Consider the following 24167-nt stretch of genomic DNA (forward strand, 5'->3'; position numbering starts at 1 on the left):
GTCCCTAATCAGTTGACGTTAAGGGAAATTATCCTGGATGAGTCTGACTTAATCAGTTGGAAGGTCTTAAAAGCAGAGAGAAGGACTCTCCCGTGGACAACAGCTTCAGTCTATGCTTGTGAAGTACTACCTGCTTGTGATCTTCCCTTCTTGATGGTCTGCTCTAGTGACCCCACAATTACATAAGCCAATTCCCTATAATAAATTTTTAATGTGTGTGTGTGTGTGTGTGTGTGTGTAGATACAGAGGTGTGTTCTACTAGTTCTGCTTCTCCGGTTGAAACCAGACTGATACACCCAGGACCCACACCTCAAAAACACTTAAAAAGCAGACACCAAAAGAAAACCAGAATTTCCCAAGCCCAAGACAATGGGTGCAGATAAATATGTGTATGCTCTGCTAGAAAGACCTGCTCAATGAACTCCATGGTGGAAATAGCAAACACAGCAAGTAAAGTAACCTTCTGGAACAAAAAATTAGCCTAGACTAAACTGTGGTTGCGTTTAAAAGGCAAGATGCCAAGTCATTTACTTCATCCAAGTAAAATATCCTGTTAAAGACAAGCCCTTCGGCCCTCCCACCTACATTAGGATTTCAGGCCACAAACAATGGATGGGCTCCCATTCCCACACGACCACCAGTTCCTTCTCTCTGTTTTGCTTTGCTTCAGTCTTGCTGCCAGATACTTTAGCCAGAAATCCAAAATGAGGCAAGTAATATAAGATTCCAGTCATTATATGACTTGTCCAATGGCCCATCCAAATGATTTGTGAGAAAATCTCATGAACTAACAGAACAGAAACTGAAGAGTTTTTTCCATTATTCCTCTCTCCCAGAGTATTTAAAGACTTGGATTTTCCCATCTTTTGGGGAAATATTTTCTTATAAATAGTGAGGCATGCCGGGCATCTCCACTTCATCTTTTTTGGTGGTCTGTAACACTTACTGTACACTCACTGGAATGTTTTCCTAGTAAATGATCAGCAGTGGAAAACATGGCTAAGACAAAAGATGGCTTTCAGGCTGAGATGATGGGAACCTTCTCATCTTTCCCAAGAGACAGGTAGTTCTTCTATAGAACTGAGGGGTTTATTTTAGATCCAATGAGTCTATTTCTGTCTTTGCTCTAGACTTATTTGTAGCCTTGTGAGGATGACACGAGGACTGACTATGCTAGTTAGGTAATAGTCCAAGAGATTAGTAATAGTCCAATGTATCCAATAATAGTAGGGGATTTTAAAAAAAGAAATAAACTTCTGCTGCGAAGGTCAAATATTAGAGTTTTAATTTTATGATTTTTCCCTTCTGTTGCTTCCTTATATGTCTTAGTTTTTGGATCGATACTCATTTAGAGCTTTGTTTAGTGGTTCAACCTCTTGATTTTAACTAAACAATGTAACTTCTTGGATGATTTCTATAACACAGGTAGAAAAGATCAGTAATTATACAAAAGCATACATAAAAACATGGTCCATCAAAAGGGGGAAAATGCAGAATAAATTTTCAAAATCTCACGGATTCCAGACTTTCTGGAGCCATGGAGGGTGGACGAACCCCTGAAACTACTGCCCTGAGATAATCTTTAAACCGTAAACCAAAAATAATCCCTGAAGTCTTCTTAAAACCTAGCAACAGTTTAGCTTAACTAGTAAAAAAGGTTTGCCTTGAGTATTACACTCTTTTAAGAACTATCTATATGGGATCAAGGAAACCCTGGTGGTGTAGTGGTTAAGTGCTATGGCTGCTAACCAAGAGGTTGGCAGTTCGAATCCGCCAGGCGCTCCTTGGAAACTCTATGGGGCAGTTCTACACTGTCCTATAGGGTCTCTATGAGTCGGAATCGACTCAATGGCAGAGGGTTTGGTTTTTTGGGTATATGGGATCAAATTGATAGGAACCTTAGGGGGCAGTGAGTTTATATTAATGAGGGAGGAACAACTCAGAAAAGGAGGATGAAAAAGGTTGCACGACTCAAAGAATGTAATCAATGTCACTAAATTGTATATGTACAAACTGTTGAATTGGTATATGTTTGGCTGTGTTCATTCTCAACAATAACAAAATAAATAAGATTTGGGGGGAAAAATGATCCTCCTATGATTCTTACAGTAAACAAAAATTGCCTATGCCCAGACAATGTGCTAAAAGATACTACAGTCCAAACCACATTGTATGTTTGCTTTACTATCAACATATTTTAAGGAGAGAGCCCTGATGGTGCCGTGGTTAACAGCTACGGCTGCTAACCAAAAGTTCAGCAGTTCGAATCTACCAGCTGCTCCTTGGAAACCCTATGGGGCAGTTCTACTCTGTCCTATATGGTCACTATGGCAATTGACTCTATGGCAATGGGTTACTTTAAGGAGAGAGGTGAGTTTATCAGTTTTTTAACCCGCTTAAACTAGAAAGTGTGGCAGCATAGTGGTTAAGAGCTACAGCTGCTAACCAAGAGGTTAACAGTTTGAATCCACCAGGCACTCCTTGGAAACCCTATGAGGAAAGTTCTACTGTCCTACAGGGTCCCTATGAGTCTGAGGAATCAACTCAATGGCAATAGGTTTAAAGAGGGAATGGAGGGTTGGTGTTGTTAAAAGAAGAAAGATCTTACCTCTTTTTCTCACTGTGGAGTAAAGAATTTAACTTTACCCAAAGAATTTGGTTTTTGTCCTAAGTTCCTGAGAGATAACCTCTAAAACCTTAGAATTTCCCCAGTGATTGAACTGTCTTTGATGAGGCCTCCAGACCACACCTGAGAGTTTATGCTAATGAAGTGACTGAGGTACGGGCTGGCCAGGCCAAAAAGACCACAGAGGGATATCAGCTGGCTGCGGGGATGGGGGGGGCAGTTGTGGAGAGGGGGGCCATGATTTAATCAATCATGCCTATACATCGAGGCCCCAATAAGAGCTCTGGACACAGAAGCTCCATGGACTTCCTGGTTGTTGACAGACATTGGTGCATGTGGGAAGGTACTGCATCTGTTGGGAAATGGAAGTTTCATATTGGGAGCCCTCCCAAACCTTGTCCTGTGAGTCTCTTTGTTTGTATATCCTTTTCGCTATAATAAAACTGTAATCTTAAGTAGAGTACTTTACATGAATTCTGTGAATCCTTCTTGCCAATTATCAAACCCGAGGGAGAAGTGGGAGTCAGCAGGTCAGAAATGAAGGTAGCCTGGCGACTTCTTAGCTTATGGCGGCTACTGTGAGGGAATAGAGGGAACTCTTGAATTTGTATCCAGCAAGTCAGAAGTGAAGGGGAACTCTAGGGGCCCCTGAGCTTACAGCTGGCAACCTGAAGGGATAGTGGGAAAACCCCAAATTTGTAGCCAGCAGGTCAGAAGTGAGGGTTCATAGGGACACTCAAGCTTGTGGCTGGCATCTGAAGTCTTGGGCAGACTTGGCTGTCTGGAGGACTGTGCCCTTTAACTTATGAGGTCTGACCTAGCCCTGGGTGGTTAGGGTCAGAGGAAGAAGTGCTGCATGTCCAGCTGGCATCAGAACACAAGTGAAACAGTTAAACTGCATTGATTTGACTGATCCTTACAGTTTGATATGAGAAGTGGGATTAGATTTTTCCACTCACTCACTCAAGTCTCCCCATTTCAGGAAATTTCTTCCTGAACACCGAGTTTGGAATAGAGGTAGAGTTGCTATCACTTAATGATCATGTGATATAAAGGAAAAGAGCTATCAAAATTATCAAAAATTACGGAATACAGAAGTTGGAAGGAAAATTCAAAATCATCTACTTCAAATTCCTATTTCAAAGTTTTCCTCATTATCCTGAGAGAAATATTACTCATTTTACTTTTATTCTTGTTTCCTCAAGAAATCGCAAGTACTTTACTGTCATAATAGGGAAAGAGAAAAAAGATACAATCAGATGACTTAAAAAAAAAATTTTTTTTTTCTAAATTCTTTCACAACTCTTTTCCATCATTCTGGTTATCTTTCCCCCTAGTATCTCTTAAAATACGTAGGAGATAAAAGAAAGAAGTATTTCTATTAGGAAAATATCACCATCTATGCGTCCACTAATAGAAGGCTTGGTTAAATAAACTCCAGTACACCCATACACGGAATACTATTAGCTATTAAAAAGAATCAAAGTAAATCTAAAAAAATTATTATGAAAAGTTATCCAAAATACGTTTTAAGAAACAAAATTGGGGAATGTTCATTTGTATTAATTATATATACATAAAAAACCTCTAGAAAGAAATAGTAAACAGTGGTATTTTGGCTGGAATTTGCTTGTAATACTATTGTATGACTCGACGGCAATGGGTTTTTTTTACTATTTTAAGTTTGTGCCCTACAAACAGAATAATTCTGATTAAGTCTATTTTGTGTGATTTTCATTAAAAAAAAAAAAAAGTAGATGTATAATTGCATACACTGCATTACTGAGTATAATCCTAACATGAGAGAATGTTTATTTTGACTAGGAATGCATGAGAATAGAATCCTTTGCTTAAAAATTCATGTCACTATTAGATACTCTCAAGTGCCACTTCAAAATTCTCTAGGCCCATTTATACTCCAGCCACTGCCACAGTGACTGGTTCCAGGTAGGCTTTAGTCGACTTTATGTGCACGCAGTCAGTGCCCTCAGACATCACTCATCAGTCCAGCTCAATGTGCCACTGGTTTCCTGCCTTGGGTCTTTTCTTGAACCTTATTCTATAGTTATGCATTCGCAACCCAGGAATGAGAAGGAGTCAATTTCTGTGGGAAAAATACTTCCCCCTTTTGTATTCCAGCTAACAGTTCTGAGAGCATTTCACAAGCCGTCTCAAAAAGTCCTAGTAGGGATTGAAGACCTGTTGCCTGGAGTTGTATCCAACATGGTATCATATCCTTGAATTTTCTTGCCCTCTTTCCCATTCCACTTTCCTTGTCCTGAACTCCTGCTCCCTGAGATCACATTCCAAATAAACAATCTGCATACAAACCTTTGTATCAGGCTGACTTTCAGGCTAATACGACATCAGACGAGTAGAAACATTTTCTACCAACTAGTTTCTGGCTTCATACATTTCATCCTCTTCTAACTCCCATGACTCTAGTGCCAGGTATGTTAGGACAAATTCATATCTTGATACAACGCTGGCCCTGCACCTTTGTGTCACAGCACTGGGGAGTAGGCATAGTGAGCTAGAATACTTCCGGATGTCATTCCTACACTGAGTTGGAGACTCATAACTATACATCAAAGTGACTGCAAACCACATAAATATATCCCACTAAACCCAAACTGAACACATTCACAGCTCGACTTCCTTAAGGCTAGATCTCAAGGGACCGCTCCAACATTACCAGACACAAGAAGAGTGAGGGAGGGTAGGTTAAAGTGGAAAGAGTAATTTTGACCAATTGTACTTAAAATATTGTGATTTTGCAGATTTTATAATGTACAGTCTTGGAAGAGGCCCATGGGTATGAAAAGCACTTACGCTTAAGCTTGATTAGCTCTTACCATAAGAGGAGATTGTTTTCTTTCCTGGGACACAATGCAGTAAAGGAGGTCAATCAATGTCTGCCAGTTGATTGTAATTTTAGCAACAATTTCCCAGAAGAGTGACCAACTGTTGTCACCTAATCTAAAGCCTTGTACATAAAAGACTCTCATTTTCTATTTAATTTAATTGCACTGATTTTATTATTTTAACTCCTAATGGCACCAAATTCTAGAAAAATTACAATAGAGTTTGTCCCCAGATGAAGCCAGCTTGAACAACACGGAGAAATCAAGCTCTATGGTCCTTCCTGTTGAGCTTGAGAATATCTTTAAAGAATTTTCATTGTCTTCTTAACACACATGAATTCAGCCTGGAAACCAAGGCTCAAATATTCAAATATGATGGCTTGTCAAGGAAAAAAGGTCTGCATTTAGCTTACCTGAATGAGAGAATAGATGAACAAAAAGATGAGTGAATGAACGGTCAAAAGAGCTTAACATTCATTTGCTTGTATAAAGATTCTTAAATATGGACCATCTTTCTGAGGTATCTGCTTCTAGGTAACAATGACAACTTGTCTTAAGCTTTCTGGGAGTAGGGACTAGAACTTCCTGATAAGAGTATCACCTTGGTTTCTGACACAAGGTTCAGAAGCTCTGGGTTGTTCTTGGTCACTGATCTCTCAACAAAATAGTCCGTGTTTAAAGTTCAAATATCTGTGATGGCACCTACCACAGCCTCCACCAGGCTGAGTCCAGCACAACTAGATGGTGTACGGCTACCACCACCAACTGCTCTGGCAGGGATCACAATAGACGGTCCCAGACAGAGCTGGAGAAAAATGTAGAACAAAATGCTAACTCACAAAAGAAAAAAAAAGACCAGGCTTACTGGTCTGACAGTGACTGAAAAAAACCCAAGAGTATGGCCCCTGGATACCCTTACACCTTAGTAATGAAGTCAGTCCTGAGATTCACCCTTCATCCAAAGATTAGACAGGCCCATAAAACAAAATGAGACTAAAGGGACACACAAGCCCAGTGGAAAGGACTAGAAGGCAGGAGGGGACAGGAAGGCTGGTAATGGGAAACCCAAGGTCGAGAAGGGGAGAGTGTTGACATTTCACAGGGTTGGCAACCAATGTCACAAAACAATATGTGTATTGATTATTCAATGAGAAACTAGTTTGCTCTGTAAATCTTCATCTAAAGTACAATAAAAAAAAAAGTCAGCAAAAAATATCTGTGATAGGACTCGTCAGTGATTAAGAGCTTAAACTCTGTACTTAGACAGATCTAGGTTTAGATTCTTTGGCTCTGCTACACAGTACCTATGACTAAGGGCAAGTCATTTACTCCCTCTTGGCCTCTCACTTTTAAGTTTATTATGAAAATTGCACGAAAAACAGAAAATAATTTAACCCAGTATCTATCACATAGTAAATGCTCAGTAAATCATAACCGTTATACTACTGATGAACTTTCTCCTGGTTCTGGAAGCTAAAAGTCACTTCAAATGTACATGTATAATACCTTTTAATACCTATAGAAACAAGATGTTGAGTTCATTGGGATTATTCAGCTACAAATAGTTTCTTTAAAAATATAGATTATAGGTATCTATCAATGAGCATAATTTATATAGCCTGGGCATTCATTCTTATTTAAAGGTCTTCAGTATAGAAACTGTACAAATTGTTTATTGTTTTTCAAATTCAGAATTTTGGAGGTAGGTGAGTCAAATGGGCTATGGAGATTGTCCTCCCTCCCCTCTCACCTCTAGAAGAAGTTGCTCCCGCTTACTGGATGAGGGAGTGGGGAGGGCGGCCCATGAAGGAAGCTTGTACAGCCACTGCCTTTGTCATATTTCCTCTGTGAAGAAACAGAAGACTTCAGTTCCTGGGATTGGTTAAACTCTAGAATAGAGAACTAAGGAACTACTAGGAATCTCATCTCTCTTTGTGTATAGATCCATTGCACCAAACTATTACACATTTCCTTGCATCTTTGTCAGGAAACTTAAGTGATAATAAACAGTGATGGCTTCCAATACACAACAAATTGAGGAAGGTCGGCACAGAATGAAGAAAGACTCAAAGACTGAGGAAGTGAGAAGAGGAAGAAAAACCAACGAAAGAATAAGTTATATACAATGACTATACCAACCCTGGTATTTACAATGATATTACAAAGATTACACGCATAAGATCAGAATTCGAGGAGGTAGGGCCAAGATGGCAGCGAGATCAGATGCTTCCTGTGGTCCCTCTTACAACAAACACCTGAAAAAACAAGTGAATCAATTATATAGGACAATCTAGGAGTCCTGAACATCAAAGACAAAGTTGAGGAGTCAGACTGAGCAGCAGGGGAAGGAAGAGGCAGTTCAGAAGCAGTGAGGATTTTCCAGACCTGTCCTGGCCGGCACTCTGCAGGCTGGATCGGCTGGTACATGAGGGCTGAGGCAAGCAGTAGCACTCAGGATGAGCTTTCCACACTGGGAAAAACCAAGCAGCAGAAACGTTGCACAAGCCTCCAGAACTAGGGAGAAGCAACACTGAATCTGCAGGAGTTAAGTACAAGCGTCTAACCTACCACGTGGGATTAAAAAAAAAAACCCCTTCTGCCTCTGGGAAGCGTCTCTCTCCCATTCTCCTGAGCCTTTCCCACTCAGCTCCATTCCCCGTCTGGCGTCAGCGATTGCTGCTCGCCCTGGGCTGGAAGTGGGACCACTCACATGCCCTGAGCCATTCTCCTGGCTTTGGAAAAAATAATCTGCCAGCTCCCCTAAACTAAGACCTCAGGGCAGGCACAGCCCCTTTGCCTAGGCACAGGCATAAGGGGTCCATGGATTTTGAATGCCTTTCACCCTTCCCTAGACCTATGTGGGTCCATTTCAACAGCGTAGGCCCTCGTTAGCACAGTACAACAGGATACATATCTGAAGCCTACGTTCAACTGCAACAGCTAAGGGGGAGTGGCAGATTCATGACATTTGATACCACCCTACCCATTAAGCTGGGTCCTCACCTACCCACACCAGGGGCCTGAGGACTGGTGGCTCCACTCATTCCACCTAGCTATGCGTGACAGGGGTCTGAGAATAAGTGGTACCTCCCAGCCCTTGCAGCCAACAGTATTGGGTGCCCAAAGTCTGGCTGCAAAACTGACCAACCTATGTGATCTAGGGAACAGGGACACACCTTCCACCCAGGCACTCAGGGGCAGCTGTCAGCTCCCTATCTTGCTCAGCACATAATTCCCTACAGCAGCCAGATACCTGTACCTGCTCCAATCACCCCTACATAGCCCTGCCCATCTAGGAATGTAGGTGAGAGCCTGCACCACACACTCAGTGACCAACAACCTGGATCCCTGAGCTGAATTCAAACAAGAAAAGTAAATGTATTCCTGGGTTCACATACCTAGTAGCAGCTCTATCCACCTGGCAACAGGATATGAGAGCTTCAAAGGTGCCAATAATCAAAGTGGGTCACATGACCAGCCTATTTGGGCATATCAAAACAAAACGAGAAGCTAGGACACAGTAAGCAAACACAAAATAAATATAATAACACTGATGGCTCAGAGAAAACGGTCAATATCAAACCACATAAAGAGGCAGACCATGACGGCTTCAGCAAGCAACCAAAAAAAAGAACCAATAAACCTCCTGGAGCAAGAAAAGCACTTGGAATTACTCGAGGTAGAATTCAAAAGATTAATATACACAGTTCTTAAGGAGATCAGGCAAAATGCAGATCAAACCAAGGAACACACAGACAAAACAAAAGAGGAACTTAAGAAGGTTATACAAGTTCATAATGAAAAATTTAACAGGCTACAAGAATCCACTGATAGACAGCAAATAGAAACTCAAAAGATTAACAATAAAATTTCAGAATTAGACAACTCAAAAGAAAGTCATAGGAGTAGAATCTGAGGCAACGAAAGCCAGAGTTAGTGAGATTGAAGATAAAGTACCTGACGCCAACTTATTTGAGGAAAAATCAGATAAAAGAATTAAAAAAAATGAAGAAACCCTAAGAATTACGTAGGACTCTATCAAGAGGAACTACCTACAAGTGATTGGAGTACCAGAACAGGGGGGGATAACAGAAAATACAAAGAGAATTGTTGAAGATTTGTCTTCAGAAAACTTCCCTGATATTGTGAAAGATGAGAAGATATCTATCCAAGAAGCTCATCAAACCCCACACAGGGTAGATCCCAAAAGAAAGTCACCAAGAAATATTACAATCAAACTTGTTAAAACCAAAGATAAAGAGAGAATTCTAAGAGAGGCTAGTGATAAACAAAACATCATCTAAAAGGAGAGTCAATAAGACTAATCTCACTACTCAGCAGAAACCATGCAAGAAGGCAATGGGGTGACATATATAGAGCCTTGAAAGAAAAAAACTGCCAGCCAAGAATTACATATTCAGCAAAACTGTCTCTCAAATATGATGGCGAAATTATGGCACTTCCAGATAAACAGAAGTTAAAGTTTGTAAAAACCAAACCAAAATTACAAGAAATACTAAAGAGAGTCCTCTGGTTAGAAAATCAATAACATTAGATAATAACCCAAGACTAGAACACAGGACAGAACAACCAGATATCAACCCAGATTGCGAATTCACAAAAATAAATCAAAGCTAAAACACTGAAAATAGGGAAACAGAGAAGCCAACATGTAAAAGATGACAATATTAAAACACAAAAGAGGGACTAAATAATGTAGGCATAGAACTTTTATATGGAGAGGAAGCTGAGGTGATATCAAGAAGTAAAAGACTGATTTAAACTTAGAAAAATAGAGGTAAATATTAAGGTAATCATAAAGGAAACTGAAAATCCTACACATCAAAAGAAAAACATAAAGACTGAGCAAATACAAAATCAACAACAATGAAAGAGATGAAAGAAAATAATAAAGAAAAATGACTCACAATAGAACTACCATACGATCCAGCAATCCCACTCCTTAGAATATATCCTAGAGAAACAAGAGCCTTTACGCGAACAGATATATGCACACCCATGTTTATTGCAGCACTGTTTACAATAGCAGAAAGATGGAAGCAACCAAGGTGCCCACCACCGGATGAAAGGATAAATAAATTATGGTATATTCACACAATGGAATACTATGCATAGATAAAGAACAGTGAGGAATCTGTGAAACATTTCATATCATGGAGGAACCTGGAAGGCATTATGCTGAGTGAAACTAGTCAGTTGCAAAAGGACAAATATTATATAAGACCACTATTATAAGAACTTGAGAAATAGTTTAAACTGAGAAGAAAACATTCTTCTCACAATTCTTTTGTGATTACGAGAGGGGGGAGGGAGGGAGGGTGGAAGAGGGGCATTCAGTAATTAGATAGTAGATAAGAACTACTTTAGGTGAAGGGAAAGACAGCACACAATACAGGGGAGGTCAGCACGATTGGACTAAGCCAAAAGCAAAGAAGTTTCCTGAATAAACTGAAGGCTTCAAAGGCCAGCGTAGCAGAGGCAGGGGTCTGGGGACATCTAAGTCAATTGGCATAATAAAATCTATTAAGAAAACATTCTGCATACCACTTTGGAGTCTTAAACGCTAGCAAGCAGCCATCTAAGATGCATCAATTGGTCTCAACCCACCTGGATCAAAGAAGAATGAAGAACACCAAGGACATGAGGCGATTATGAGCCCAAGACACAGAAAGGGCCACATGAACCAGTGACTACATCATCCTGAGACCAGAAGAACTAGATGGTGCCTGGCTACAACCGATGACGGCCCTCACAGGGAACACAACAGAGAACCCCTGAGGGAGCAGGAGAGCAGTGGGATGCAGACCCCAAATTCTCATAAGACCAGACTTAATGGTCTGACTGAGACTAGAAGGACCCCAGTATCATGGCCCCCAGACCCTCTGTTGCCCCAGGACAGGAACCATTCCCAAAGCCAACTCTTCAGACATGGATTGGACTGGACAATGGGTTGGAGAGGGATGCTGGTGAGGACTGAGCATCTTGGATCTGGTGGACACATGAGACTATGTTGGCATCTCCTGCCTGGAGGGGAGATGAGAGGGTGGAGGGGGTTAGAAGCTGGCGAAATGGACACGAAAAGAGAGAGCAGAGGGAGAGAGCGGGCTGTCTCAGTAGAGGGCGAGTAATTGGGAATGTGTAGCAAGGTGTATATGGGTTTTTGTGTGAGAGACTGACTTGATTTGTAAACTTTCACTTAAAACACAATAAAAATTATTAAAAAAAAAAAAAGCTCAGAGTCAAATGTTAAGCCCCTTTTGTTAAGTGCACAGGATTTTATGGCCTGCATTTCTTAATATTTGATCTTTTTTTAACCTCTTTAAATGATTAATTTTTTTAAATTGACAATTCAACTTTATTTTCCATTATAAATGTGAACAGATTCAAGGAGTTTACCTCAAACTACATTTCTTGCAAAATTAGTTCCATACAAATTTTGCTTTCTTTTTAAAATTGTGATTTCGGTAAAAGTTTACAGAGCAAATTAGTTTCTCATTAAACAGTTAATACACAAATTGTTTGGTGACATTGGTTGCCAATCCCATGATGTGTTGACACTCTCCCCTTCTCCACTCCAGGTTCCCTGTCTCCATTTGGTCTTTTCTATTGCCCTGATTTCTTTGTCTTTATATGTATTTTTTCCTCATGCCTATTTTGAAAAGGTGAAGGATAAACAATTGAATAAATGAGTAACTACTTAAAAAAAAAGAGCAGGAGTGGCAATATTAATCTCTGACAAAACAGACTTTAAAGCAAAAACTATCACAAAGGATAAGGAAGGACATTATATAACGATTAAAGGGTCAATACAGCAGGAGGACAAAACCATTATAAATATTTGCTCACCCAACGACAAGTCTCCGAAATACATCAAACAAACTCTAACAGCACTGAAAAAAGAAGTAGTTCCACAATAATAGTAGGAGACTTCACCACACCACTTTTTGGTGAAGGACACGCCATCCAGAAAGAAGCTCAATAAAGACAGAGAAGATCTAAATGCCACAATCAACCAACATGACCTTACAGACATATACAGAACACTCCACCCAACAGCAGCCAAGTATACTTTCTTTTCCAACACACATGGAACATTCCCCAGAATAGATCACATATTAGGCCACAAAGCAAGCCTTACAGAATCCAAAACATCAAAATATTACAAAGCATCTTTCCTGACTGTAAAGCCATAAAAGTATAAATCAATAACAGAAAAAGCAAGGAAAAAAAATCAAATACATGGAAATTGAACGACACCTTGCTCAAATACTACTGGATTATAGAAAAAAAATAAGGACAGAATAAAGAAATTCACAGAATCAAATGAAAATGAAAACACATCCTACCAGAACCTTCGGGACAGAGCAAAAGCAGTGCTCAGAGGTCAATTTATAGCAATAAATGCACACATCCAAAAAGAAGAAAGAGCCAAATTAAAAACTTTAACTCTACAACTTGAACAAATAAAAAGAGAACAGCAAAAGAAGCCCACAGGCACCAGAAGAAAAGAAATAATAAAAATTAGAGCAGAAACAAATGAAACAAAGAATAGAAAAACATCTGAAAGAGTTAACAAGACCATAAGCTGGTTCTCTGAAAAGATCAACAATAATCGATAAACCATTAGCCAAACTGACAAAAGAAAAGTGGGACAGGAAGCAAATAACTAACCTGAATAAGAGATGAGATGGGCGATATCACAAAAGAGCCAACTGAAATTAAAAGAAATTGTAACAGAATACTACGAAAAATTGTACTCCAACAAATTTGAAAACCTAGAGGAAATGGATAAATTTCTAGAAACATACTACCTACCTAAAGTAACACAAACCAAGGTAGAAAAACTAAATAAACCTATAACATAAGAGATTGAAAAGGTAACTAGAAAACTTACCCCCCCCCCAAAAAAAAAAGCCCTGGCCCTGACAGCTTCCCTGGAGAATTCTACTAAACTTTCAGAGAAGGGTTAACACCACTAATACTAAAGGTATTTCAGAGCACAGAAAAGGATAAAACACTCCCAAACCCATTCTATGAAGCCAGCATAACCCTGATACCAAAACCAGGTAAAGACACCACAAGAAAAGAAAATTACAGACCAATATCCCTCATGAACATAGACGCAAAAATCCTCAACAAAATTCTAGCCAATGGAATTCAACAACATATCAAAAAATAATTCACCATCACCAAGTGGGATTCATACCTGGTATGCAGGGATGGTTCAACATTAGAAAACCAATCAATGTAATCCATCATATAAACAAAAGACAAGAACATGATCTTATCAATTGATGCAGAAAAGGCATTTGACAAAATCCAACACCCACTCATAACAAAAACTCTCAGCAAAACAGGAACAGAAGGGAAATTCCTCAACATAATAAAGGGCATTTATACAAAGCCAACAGCCAACATCATCCTAAATGGAGACATTCTGAAAGCACTCCCCTTGAGAACTGGAACCAGATAAGTAAGTATGCCCTTTATCTCACTCATATTCAACATTGTGCTGGAGGTCGTAGCCAGAGCAATAAGGCAAGAAAAGGAAATAGAGGGCATAGGGATTGGTAAGGAAGAAGTAAAACTATCCCTTTTTGCAGACGATATGATCTTAGTAAACCCCAATGAGTCCACAAGAAAACTACTGGAACTAATAGATTTCAGCAGAATATCAGAACACAAGATAAACATACAAAAATCAGTTGGATTCCTCTACATCAACAAAGGGAACTTCAAAGGGGAAGTCACCATATTAATACCATTTACAATCACACCCAAGAAGATAAAATACTTAGGAATACATCTAACCAGAGATGTAAAAGACCTATACAAAGAAAACTGCAAGACACTACTGCAAGAAACCAAGAGACCTACATTAAGTGGAAAAACATACCTTGCTCATGGATAGGAAGACTCAACATTGTGAAAACGTCTATTCTACCCAAAGTGATCTACAGACAGGATGCAATCCCAATCCAAATTCCAATGACAGTTTTTAACGAGATGGAGAAACAAGTCACCAACTTCATATGGAAAGAGAAGAAGCCCTATATAAGTAAAGCATTACTGAAGAAGAACAAAGTGGGAAGCCTCACACTACCTCACTATATTGCCATGGTAGTCAAAACAGCCTGGTACTTGTATAACAACAAATACATAGACCAATGGAACAAAGTTGAGAATCCAGACGTAAATTCATCCACCTATTAGCAGCTGATATTTGATAAAGGCCCAAAGTACATTAAATGGGGAAAAGATAGTCTATTTAACAAATGGTGCTGGCATAGCTAGATATCCATCCATCTGTAAAAAAAATGAAACAAGACCCATACCTCATGTCCTGTACAAAACCTAAGTCAAAATGGATCAAAGACCTAAATATAAAATCTAAAACAATAAAAATCATGGAAGAAAGAATAGGGGCAACCCTAGGTGCCCTAATACATGGCATAAACAGAATACAAAACATAACTAACACTGCACAAACACCAGAAGAGAAACTAGATAACTGGGAGCTCCTAAAAATCAAACATGCTCATCAAAGGACTTCAACAAAACAGTAAAAAGGCAACCTATGGACTGGGAAAAAAAATTTGGCTATGACATATCTGATCAGGGTCTAATCTCTAAAATCTATAAGATACTGCAAAATCTCAACAACAAAAAGATAAATAACCCAATTAAAAAATGGGTAGAGGATATGAACAGGCACTTCACCAAAGAAGACATTCACGTGGCTAACAGATACATGAAGAAATGCTCATGATCATTCGCCACTGCAGAAATGCAAATCAAAACTGTAATGAAATACTCTCTCACCCCAACAAGGCTGGCACTAATCCAAAAAACACAAAATAATAAATGTTGAAGAGGTTGTGGAGAGACTGGAACACTTACACACTGCTGCTGGGAATGTAAAATGGTACAACCACTTTGGAAATCTATCTGGCGTTTTCTTAAAAAGCTAGAAATAGAACTATCATACCATCCAGCAATCCCACTCCTTGGAATATATCCTAGAGAAATAAGAGCCCTCACACGAATAGATACATGCACACCCACGTTCACTGCGGCACTGTTCACAACAGCAAAAACAGAAACAACCTAGGTGGCCATCAACAAATGGATGAACAAATTATGGTATATTCACACAATGGAATACTACAAAACAATAAAGAACGATGACGAATCTGCAAAACATCTCATGACACGGATGAATCTGGAAGGCATTATACTGAGTAAAATTAGTCGGTTGCAAAATGACAAATATTGTATGAGACCACTATTTTAAAAACTCAATAAAAGGTTTAAACACAGAAGAAAACATTCTTTGATGGTTACAAGGGTGGGGAGGGAGGGAGAGGGGTATTCACTAACTAGATAGTAGACAAGAACTATCTTAGACGAAGGGAAGGACAACACAAAATACAGGAGAAGCCAGCATAACTGGACTAAAAACCAAAAGCTAAGAAGTTTCCTGAATACAACCAAACACTTTGAAGGACAGAGTAGCAGAGGTGGGGGTCTAGGGACCATGGTTTTTGGGGACATCTAGGTCAACTGGCATAACAAAGTTTGGTATGCGGCATCAGGGGTCTTAAAAGCTTGTGAGCAGCCATCTAAGACGCATCAATTGGTCCCAACCCACCTGGAACAAAAGATAATAAAGAACACCAAAGACATAAAGAAAATATTAGTCCAAGAGACAAAAGGGCCAGATAAACCAGAGACTCCATCAGCCTGAGAACAGAAGAACTAGATCATGCCCGGCTGTCACCAATGACTGCCCTGACAGGGAACACAACAGAGAGCCCCTGATGGAACAGGAGAAAAGTGTGGTGCAGAACTCAAATTCACATAAAAAGATCAGACTTAGTGGTCTGACTGAGATTAGAGGAACCCCAGAAGACATGATTCCCCAGACTCTTTGTTAACCCAGAACTAAAACCATTCCTGAAACCAACTCTTCAGACAAAGATTAGACTAGGACATAAAACATAAAATAATACTCATGAAGAGTGTGCTTCTTAGTTCAAGTGAATAAAATACACGAGCCTAAATAGGCATCTCCTGTCTGGAGGCGGGATGAGAGGTCAGAAAAGGATAGGAGCTGGTTGATGGACACGGGAAACCCGGGGTGGAAAGGAGGAGTATGCTGTCACAATACGGGGATTTGCAACTAGGGGCACATAATAGTATGTGTATGAATTTTTGTATGAGAAATTAACTTAAGCTATAAACTTTCATCTAAAGCACAATTTAAAAAAAAAAAAAAAGATCGGGATTCACTTGCGGTCAATAGATCTTCTCTGGTACTGGCCGTGGATTCACTTAACAAACATTTCTACTGAGCACTCACTATATGCTAGGCACTATGTTAAACAGTAGGGGTTGGAACAAAATACATGCAAATAAGACTAGTCTTTGCTGTCAAAGAACTGGGAGTCTAGTGGAAGATGAAGCAAGTAAAATTACAATATGGTACCATGTCTCTTAACTGGCCTTAAGAGACATGTAAACAACTTCCTCATTAACTGACACACTCCATTCTCCCTGTAAAACACACTGACTGAGGCCCACAGCACACTGAAAGCTTTTGGCTGCTGGTAGGCTGCTTACTGTCTAGTAGTTTGCACACACTCCTCTCATAGATTAAGTAGAATGCTTACTAAGAGTTGGTTATTTCTGTTCCCAAACTTGTTGTAACATCTGTACTTGATTCTGCAATTACATAATTTGAATATTATATAAACTTATGAGAATAAAAAGACAGTTATTTCTATGAAAACCAGAAAGAATCAGTTAAAGCAAGTTGCTAAAAAACAAACAAACAAAAACCCTGCTATTGAATTAGGAACGAGTAAAACAACTATGAAAGATGAGGAAAATCTAGAAACATTCTACATTTATATCGTTTTCGAGAATGCAGGTAGTCTTGCTCCACTTAAAAGGACAGAAAATTAGCACTTAGAGAAGATATGTTATGGATGTGTTTCATACACAATTACAGAGAATACCAATCAGCATACCCATAATCAAAGAAAACGCCTTGGTCCTACGTCAGGAGAATGGCAATATCATTTTGCAATAGCTGTTGAAATAAACTGATTCCAGTAGAGAACATCAGCGGCTGCTAAAACCATTAGGGAAAAGGTTGATGGAGAAAAGGATACTACATGTGGTGCCAAAGTAACATGGCACAGTTTACTGCTAATCCCAAAGGGGAAAACATATCTTTACAACGGAAACAACTATCAGCTGCTAGCTTAGTCAAGTGATCAGATTTAACATCACCAGATATGCGCCTCCTGATGTGATACACTGTGAAATACACTTCATCCTCTATGAAGTATTCTAGCCAAAAGCGTTTAACTTTAATCCAATAAAGAATTCAGGCCTAACTTTCAATGTACAGGAAATACAGGGGATAGAAAAATGAGTTCAACGATATCATGAGAAAACAATCACACAAATCCAAAATGTAGGACATGTGACAAGACAACCACCCTGATTTCTTTTAAAAGTCAATTGTTATTATTAATTTTGTTTGATGGCAATTTGCTTATGTAAAAAAAGAATCTTCATTTTTTAGAATTATGGGGGGTAAAATAACATGTTTTGAATGTGTTTTAAGACAGTTTAGCAAAGAAAAAAGATAAATGATGTAAATGTGGCAAAATCTTGATAAATATTAAATTCATGATGAGTATATTATGGTTCACTGACTTTTTTCTCTACTTCTGGGTATGTCTGAAATTTATAAAAAATAGAAATAATTGATGTCATGAAAAAACTGAGGGAGGATTATCCTAGCCCAAAAGAGATGTAATAATCAAATGCAATGCACAAACCTTGATTGGATCCTTGTGAGATAAAAACAGCTATAAATGATGTTTTGGGGACAATTGGGGAAATCTGAACATGAAAAAAAAACTGGGTAGTAAATAGTTTGGGGGAATTTACAATTTTTTTCGTCGTGATAAAGGAACTAGGATTATGTAGGAAATGTATGCCTAAACATTTCAGAATGAAGTGTCATGGTGCCTGCAACTTACTTTGAAATAGTTCAGGAAAAAAACATATTAAGAATTATCAAATCTAGGTGATAGGTACATGGGTGTCATACTAGTCTTTCAACTTTTCTGCATTTCTGGAACATTTTCATAATCCAAGTTTTTAAAAGTCTATCAAATGATCACAATTTGTTATTTCAAAATAATATAGTTAAGGTACACATAATTTTACAGGAGAAAGATATGGCAGTCTGCTTCTGTAAACATTTACAGCCTTGGAAACCCTATGGGGCAGTTCTAACTCTGTCCTACCTCATCGCTGTGAGTTGGGGTTGACTCACCAGCAGTGGGTTTGGTTTTATACATAATCTTTAATGATTCCATATTTTAGCTAATTTTGCTTTTTAATGAACTAATTAAAGGCCAAAAAGGGGGGAGGATCCCAACCAACAGTGGTGTGTTGATAAATGTTTAACAACTAACTGGCTCTCTGGAAAAAATAGCCCAATTTGTAGTATTTGCCAATTTCCAAGGTATAAATATTCTAACTATGGCAGATTTCAAGTTACGAACGTGGTATCACTGAACACAGAGTTGGAATGGAATGAGTACCACTGGTCTTTTGAGCCAGTAGGAGCCAGCTCCAGCATAACACTGGATCCAGATCACAGCAGAGAAACACTTTAGCTACAGTAGGAGACAGGGAGGAGTAGATGGTTTGCAGAAAGCAAAGTAAGTTAAGGAAAGCAAAGAATCAACTAAGGATGGAGGGCAGAAGAGGAAGAGATTTGTGCAGAGAAGAAAAAGCATGATAGTATCTTCCTCAAAGGATTCTTATGAAGATTAATTAAATATAAAATATTCAGCACAATGCTTGGTACACAATAATGGTTAACTTACTGAGCACCTCCTACTTTATTAGTTCCTATGTTGATCCATAATCTAAAAGGTCACCTCATCACTTTAAGAAGTCAAAGTGTTAACTCCAGGGATGGGGTAAGGAGACAGAATGGCTAGGTAATTCGAAGACATGGATGGGAGGACAATATTCTACCATTTTGAGTCTTTTAAATTTTGAACAATGTGAATGTATTACTTATGCAAAAAATAAATGAACCTCATAAAAACTAAATTTGTTCATCAAAGGACTTTACCAAAAAAGTGAGAAGACAACCTAGACACTGGGAGAAAATTTTTGGGAATCATGTATTCAATAAGCGTCTAATATTAAAAAAATATATATACATACATATGTTATATATACATATATATATATAACTTCTACAACTTAACAACCCAAAAAACAACAAATAACCTAATCAAAAAATGGGCAAAGGATTTAAACACTTCACCAAAAAAGGATATTAAATGGCCAGAAAGCACATGAAAAGATGCTCAATGTCACTAGCCATTAAAACAAACAAACAAAAAAACCTGTTGCCATGGAGTCAATTCCAACTCATAGCGACCCTATAGGACAAAGTAGAACCGCCCCATAGAGTTTCCAAGGAGTGCCTGGCAGATTCCAACTGCCGACCTTTTGGTTAGCAACCGTAGCACTTAACCACTACGTCACCAGGGTTTCCAGATGAGCCACTAGAGAGATACAAATCAAAACTACATTGAAATACCACCTCATACTGACTAGAATGGCAACGATTTAAAAAAAAAAAAAAAAAAACAGGTGTTGGCAAGGTTGTAGAGAAACTGGAATCCTCATCTATTGCTGGTGGGAATGTAAAACAGTACAGCCACTGTGGAAAACAGTTTGGCGGTTCCTCAAAAAGTTGAACATAAAACTATACCACATGACCCACCAATTCCAATCCTAAGTATATACCCAGAAGAAGTGATGGCAGGAACTCAAACAAAAACCTGTTGTACGGATTGAATTGTGTCCCCCCAAAATTTGTGTCAACTTGGTTAGGCTATGATTCCCAGTATTGCGTGGGTGTCCTCCATTTTGTGATTGACATAATTTTCCTATATGTTGTAAATTCCAATCTCTGCCTGTGGTTAATAAGGCAAGATTGGATTATGTTGAAGAGGATTAGGGTGGGATGTAACACCCTTGCTCAGGTCACATCCCTGATCCAATATAAAGGGAGTTCCCCTGGGGTGTGGCCTGTACCATCTTGTATCTTACAAGATATAAAGGGAAAGGGAAGGGAGCAGAGTGTAGGGGACCTCATACAACCAAGAAAGCAGCGCTGGGAGCAGAGCGTGTCCTTTGGACCCAAGGTTCCTGCACTGAAAAGCTCCCAGACCAAGGGAAGATTGATGAGAAGGACCTTCCTCCAGAGCCGAAAGACAGACAAAGCCTTGCCCTGCAGCTGACACCCTGAATTTGGACTTCTAGCCTACTGAAACAGCCTACTAGACTGTGAGAAAATAAATTTCTCTTTGTTAGAGCCATCCACTGTGGTATTTCTGTTACAACAGCACTAAACGACTAGGACACCTGTATACCAATGTTCACTGCAGCACTTTTCACAATAGCTGAAAGGTAGAAACCACCGAAATCAACAGATAATGGATAAAAAAAATGTGGTATATGCATACAACAGAATACTACTACTCAGTTATAAAGAAAAATGAAGTCCTGATGCATGCCACAACATTAGTGAACCTTGAAAATATCATGCTGAAATTCGGTTAGACAAAGAAATAAAGGGCACCCGGATTGGCAAGGAAGAAGTAAAATTATCTCTATTTGCAGATGACATGATCTTATACACAGAAAACCCTAAGGAATCCTCCAGAAAACTACTGAAACTAATAGAAGAGTTTGGCAGAGTCTCAGGTTATAAGGTAAACATACAAAAATCCCTTGGATTCCTCTACATCAACAAAAAGAACATCGAAGAGGAAATAACCAAATCAATACCATTCACAGTAGCCCCCAAGAAGATAAAATACTTAGGAATAAATCTTACCAAAGATGTAAAAGACCTATACAAAGAAAACTACAAAGTACTACTGCAAGAAACTAAAAAGGACCTACTTATGTGGAAAAACATACCTTGCTCATGGATAGGAAGACTTAACATAGTAAAAATGTCTATTCTACCAAAAGCCATCTATACATACTACGCACTTCTGATCCAAATTCCAATGACATTTTTTAATGTGATGGAGAAACAAATCACCAACTTCATATGGAAAGGAAAGAAGCCTCAGATAAGTAAAGCATTACCGAAAAAGAAGAAGAAAGTGGGAGGCCTCACTCTACCTGATTTTAGAACCTATTATACAGCCACAGTAGTCAAAACAGCCTGGTACTGGTACAACAACAGGCACATAGACCAATGGAACAGAATCGAGAACCCAGATATAAATCCATCCACATATGAGCAGCTGATATTTGACAAAGGCCCAGTGTCAGTTAACTGGGGAAAAGATAGTCTTTTTAACAAATGGTGCTGGCATAACTGGATTTCCATTCGCAAAAAAATGAAACAGGACCCATACCTCACACCAAGCACAAAAACTAACTCCAAGTGGATCAAAGACCTAAACATAAAGACTAAAACGATAAAGATCATGGAAGAAAAAATAGGGACAACCCTAGGAGCCCTAATACAAGGCATAAACAGAATACAAAACATTACCAAAAATGACGAAGAGAAACCAGATAACTGGGAGCTCCTAAAAATCAAACACCTATGCTCATCTAAAGACTTCACCAAAAGAGTAAAAAGACCACCTACAGACTGGGAAAGAATTTTCAGCTATGACATCTCCGACCAGCGCCTGATCTCTAAAATCTATATGATTCTGTTAAAACTCAACCACAAAACGACAAACAACCCAATCAAGAAGTGGGGAAAGGATATGAACACACATTTCACTAAAGAAGATATTCAGGCAGCTAACAGATACATGAGAAAATGCTCTTGATCATTAGCCATTAGAGAAATGCAAATTAAAACTACGATGAGATTCCATCTCACTCCAACAAGGCTGGCATTAATCCAAAAAACACAAAATAATAAATGTTGGAGAGGCTGCGGAGAGATTGGAACTCTTATACACTGCTGGTGGGAATGTAAAATGGTACAACCACTTTGGAAATCTATCTGGCGTTTTCTTAAAAAGTTAGAAATAGAACTACCATACAACCCAGAAATCCCACTCCTTGGAATATACCCTAGGGAAATAAGAGCCTTCACACGAACAGATATATATGCACACCTATGTTTATTGCAGCACTGTTTACAAAAGCAAAAAGATGGAAGCAACCAAGGTGTCCATCAATGGATGAATGGTTAAATAAATTGTGGTATATTCACACAATGGAATACTACGCATTGATAAAGAACAGTGACGAATCTATGAAGCATTTCATAACATGGAGGAACCTGGAAGGCATTATGCTGAGCGAAATTAGTCAGAGGCAAAAGGACAAATATTGTATAAGACCACTATTATAAGATCTTGAGAAATAGTATAAACTGAGAAGAACACATACTTTTGTGGTTACGAGGGGGGAGTGGGAGGTAGGGTGGGAGAGGGTTATTTACTGATTAGTTAGTAGATAAGAACTACTTTAGGTGAAGGGAAGGACAATACTCAATACACGGAAGGTCAGCTCAACTGGACTGGACCAAAAGCAAAGACGTTTCCGGGATAAACTGAATGCTTCAAAGGTCAGCGGAGCAAGGGCAAGGGTTTGGGGACTATGGTTTAAGGGGACTTCTAAGTGAATTGGCAAAATAATTCTATTATGAAAACATTCTACATCCCACTTTGAAATGTGGCGTCTGGGGTCTTAAATGCTAACAAACGGCCATCTAAGATGCATCAATTGGTCTCAACCCACCTGGATCAAAGGAGAATGAACAACACCAAGGTCACACGATAACTATGAGCCCAAGAGACAGAAAGGGCCACAGGAACCAGAGACTTACATCATCCTGAGACCAGAAGAACTGGATGGTGCCCAGCCACAACCGATGACTCCCCTGACAGGGAGCACAACAGACAACCCCTTAGGGAGCAGGAGATCAGTAGGATGCAGACCCAAATTCTCATAAAAAGACCAGACTTAATGGTCTGACTGAGACTTGAGGAATCCGGCGGTCACGGTCCCCAAACCTTTTGTTGGCCCAGGACAGGAACCATTCCCGAAGACAACTCATCAGACATGGAAGGGACTGGACAATGGGTTGGAGAGAGAAGCTGATGAAGAGTAAGCTACTTGTATCAGGCGGACACTTGAGACTGTGTTGGCATCTCCTGTCTGGAGGGGAGATAGGAGGGTAGAGAGGGTTAGAAACTGGCAAAATTGTCACGAAAGGAGAGACTGGAAGGGCTGACTCATTAGGGGGAGAGTAAGTGGGAGTATGGAGTAAGGTGTATATAAGCTTATATGTGACAGACTGACTTGATTTGTAAACGTTCACTTAAAGCTCAATAAAAATTACTAAAAAAAGAAAATATGCTGAACAAAATAAGTCAGTCACAAAAGGACAAATACTGTACGATCTCACTCGTAAGAAATAAGCAAATATATAGAATACAGATTTAGAGAAAGGAATAAAGTTGATGTAATTGGTAGACACCTTGATGGAGATGTTAAGTAGGCAACTGGATGTATAAATCTGAAATTCAGAGGAGCAATCTGGAGGGAGACATAA

General features: G+C 39.1%; 1 protein-coding gene across 9 annotated transcripts in view; it reads right to left on the bottom strand.

The window, feature by feature from the left end:
• Positions 1–24167, bottom strand: part of CNNM2 (cyclin and CBS domain divalent metal cation transport mediator 2) — a 176152-nt gene that overhangs the window by 52663 nt on the left and 99322 nt on the right. Inside the window, exons 2-3 of one of the 9 annotated variants that reach the window (XR_010318067.1) lie at positions 7242–7336; positions 5643–5904 (exon numbers count right to left, since the gene is read on the bottom strand). The exons of 5 other annotated variants lie outside the window; for them this stretch is intronic. Coding sequence is in view for 2 of the 4 variants with exons in the window: in XM_064269366.1 (XP_064125436.1) it covers position 5904; positions 17185–17236 (53 nt within the window). In the remaining 2 variants the exon portion in view is untranslated. Of the gene's footprint in view, positions 1–5642; positions 5905–7241; positions 7337–17184; positions 17237–24167 lie in introns of those variants that run through there. 3 more of the 9 variants (XM_064269366.1, XR_010318068.1, XM_064269367.1) reach the window with 3 other exon arrangements.

The sequence above is a fragment of the Loxodonta africana genome, chromosome 16 (genome assembly GCF_030014295.1).
Source record: "Loxodonta africana isolate mLoxAfr1 chromosome 16, mLoxAfr1.hap2, whole genome shotgun sequence".
Lineage (NCBI taxonomy): Eukaryota > Metazoa > Chordata > Mammalia > Proboscidea > Elephantidae > Loxodonta > Loxodonta africana.